This window comes from Elgaria multicarinata, chromosome 1 (assembly GCF_023053635.1).
Source record: "Elgaria multicarinata webbii isolate HBS135686 ecotype San Diego chromosome 1, rElgMul1.1.pri, whole genome shotgun sequence".
Taxonomy (NCBI): Eukaryota; Metazoa; Chordata; class Lepidosauria; order Squamata; family Anguidae; genus Elgaria; species Elgaria multicarinata.
In genome coordinates, this window is record NC_086171.1 from 90814122 (window position 1) to 90817391 (window position 3270).

A 3270-nucleotide genomic window follows, 5' to 3' on the forward strand; every position below is an offset into this window, starting at 1 on the left:
AAAAAATCATAAAAAATCATAAAAAATCAACGGATGACCCAATCTGGTTCAAATTTGGCATGCTGAAAGCTCTCCTTAAGACCTACCACTGTGCCAATTTGGATCTCTTTTTCTTTAAAAACGAGGGTGCTGCTGGCAAGGAGGGTGCATTTCCCCCATTTCTTTTAATGTGAAACAAGTTAAGATGGAGGAAGCAGGAGGAGGAAGGATTTGAATTGGCAATCAAAAACACCCGCTGGAGACAAGACATACCCCTTTCTTTCATCAGCAATTCCGCCCCTTGAAAACACACCCACAGAACACCGGATTCAAGACGAAGGATGAAAGTACATGTTGCAGTTTGAGTGGTATGCTTTTGCATGACCAGAAGAACTATACTTTCTGCGCACCAAAATATTTCACTTCTTTTGACTAAGAAGCGCAATTAAAGCAGGATGCATGGGAATACTAATTTTCTCTGCTGGAGAACTCATAATTGCTGGAACAGAAACAACAACAAATGTTCTAAGATGGGCTGTGTTGTTCATGGCTCTTTATCCTAATATGCAAGGGCAAGTTCATAAAGAAATTGATTTAGTCATTGGGCCAAACAAAACACCCTGCCTAGAAGATAAATGTAAAATGCCATACACAGAGGCAGTACTGCATGAAATTTTAAGATTCTGTAATATAGCTCCTCTAGGTATTTTCCATGCAATTTCCAAGGATACAGTAGTGCGAGGCTATTCTATCCCTCAAGGCACTACAGTAATTACAAATCTGTATTCAGTACATTTTGATGAAAAGTACTGGAGTAACCCGGAAATGTTTTGTCCCGAGAGGTTTTTGGACAATTCTGGACAGTTTCACAAGAATGAAGCATTTGTTCCTTTTCCCCTAGGACGAAGACACTGTTTAGGAGAACAACTAGCCGGAATGGAAATGTTTTTATTTTTTACTTCATTACTTCAACGATTTCATCTGCATTTTCCTAGTACTGTGACTCCAAACCTTAAGCCAAAGTTAGGCATGACATTGCAACCTCATCCATACCTTATCTGTGCAGCAAGATGACACTGAATGCAAATGTTGTGGCAGTAGCTCAAAGTGTGAGGTTCTAGGGGCCAGGAACATGGGGGAAATGGTGAGATATTGTCGTGTACATAGAATCATAGAATCATAGAATCATAGAATAGCAGAGTTGGAAGGGGCCTACAAGGCCATCGAGTCCAACCCCCTGCTCAATGCAGGAATCCACCCTAAAGCATCCCTGACAGATGGTTGTCCAGCTGCCTCTTGAATGCCTCTAGTGTGGGAGAGCCCACAACCTCCCTAGGTAGCTGATTCCACTAGGGATTCCACATGACAGATATAACAATTGTTTCCTTAATCAAATGGAATAAATCCTGTCCCAGATACCAAAAAAAAAAAGAGGAAGAACCAAAATATACTGTATACCATAGAAAGAGTTCCAACATGTACAAGGAGCGAAAAGGAGTTGGTTTATGAGAGCAGAGAATAGAGAGTGGCCTGACAGATAACTACACATGAGTGGTGTGCAGCAACTGGGATAGGGGTGGCTCTTGTGCCAGGCAAGAACTATCTGTACTTCTCAAACTCATTCTCCTAGAAAAGCTCCAAACGGCTATCAACAAGCTAATAAACCTGCTCTAACATTTGTATTCTTTCTGCTGCTGCCTTTTAGTCAAGGCCGTCTGTCCTAACCTATATCAAAGTGGTTGTTTCCTCCTTCAGTCAATTCAAACTATGCAAGCTTGGAGAGGCTGTTTTTCCATTGCTTTGGAGGTACATAAGAACATAAGAAGTGCCTTGATGCTGGATCAGACCAAGGGTCCATCTCGTCCAGCACTCTGGTCACACAGTGGCCAGGGACCAACATGCTAGAAAACATCTCAATGCTTCAGGCATCTCAGACATACTTTTACAGTAGCTGGGTACCTGTACACTATTCCAAACCACTTTGGCTAAAGGCCTGAACTGAGTGACTGAAAATGGTAATGTAGCCCTCTATATTACACCTGTCCTAAAGACCTGTACTGGTTGCCAATTCAAGGTCTTGTTTTTAACCTTTAAAGCCTTAAATGACTTAGCTATCTAAGGAACCAGCTGCCTTGCTATAAACCTAGGATCTACAGGAGAGGACTTCTTGAGGGCACACTACCCACTAAGGTCCATTTGAGGGGCACATGTGAAAGAGCTTTCACCTGTGTTGCCCCAAAACTATGGAATGTGCTTCCTCAAGAACTACAATTGGTCTCCACTCCCGCAGTTGCCAACTCCCACATACTTATTTTTTGCAGCTATTTATGTTTGTAGTGTTAATGTAATAGGCAATGAAAAAGAAAATACTGAAGGTAGGCTTGCTTTCTGACTATGGTAGCTTTTACTTTGTCTAGAAAATTTTAAGTTATTTCATACAGCGGGCTAGTGCAAATAGCTTTTTTTTAAGAGTGTGTCACTTGTAACATGCCTGGAAGTGACTGAAGGACAGAGGTAGGGAAAGAACTTCCATTGTTAAAACACTATGCCCTGTGCGCATGTTTGTTCTTACCCCATTCCCTCACAATCATAATCTTGCATTACAACTGAAGGTAAAACATAGGGATGTGCACTGCTTTGGTTACAGATCCAAATCCTGAACCAAAATAGTCCGGATTGGGACCAGTTTGGGCCGAAGTGGGTAGATCTAATTTCCGGAAATGGCCCTTTACAGCCACCATTGTGCACAACATTATGTTTTATCTTATGCGAACCCCCCAGAGAGCTTCAGCTACGGGGTGGTATATAAATGCAATAAATAATAATAATAACAATAATAATAATAATAATAATAATAATAATAATAAATAAGAGAAGTAGATTATAAACTGGAAATTTTTGGAGTCCTTTGCATGCAATTCGCAGTGATTGCACAGTATAACGCTGGTGCAATAAAGCTCTTGGACTGAATACCCCCCAGGACATTTGGCTTGGAAAAAGGCGAGTAAGAGAAGATATGATAGAGATGTGCAAAATTCTGCATGGTGTGGAGAATGCGGATAGGGAGACATTTTTCTCCCATTCTCATAATACTAGAACCCGGGGTGATCCCATGAAGCTGATTGGTGGGAGATTCAGGACAGATAAAAGGAAGAACTTTTTCACAGAGCGCATAGAATCATAGGCTCATAGAACAGCAGAGTTGGAAGGGGCCTCCAAGGCCATCGAGCCCAACCCCCTGCTCAATGCAGGAATCCACCCTAAAGCATCCCTGACAGAGGGTTGTCCAGC

The 3270-nt window shown here is 41.8% G+C and overlaps 1 protein-coding gene across 1 annotated transcript; it reads left to right on the forward strand.

Annotated features, from left to right (window-relative positions):
• The first annotated feature begins 438 nt into the window (after positions 1 to 438).
• Positions 439 to 1129, forward strand: LOC134399014 (vitamin D 25-hydroxylase-like). The gene has a single exon (XM_063126800.1). It carries the CDS (start codon positions 439 to 441, stop codon positions 1051 to 1053), a length of 615 nt encoding a protein of 204 aa, XP_062982870.1. The 3' UTR covers positions 1054 to 1129.
• Positions 1130 to 3270: the final 2141 nt, after the last annotated feature.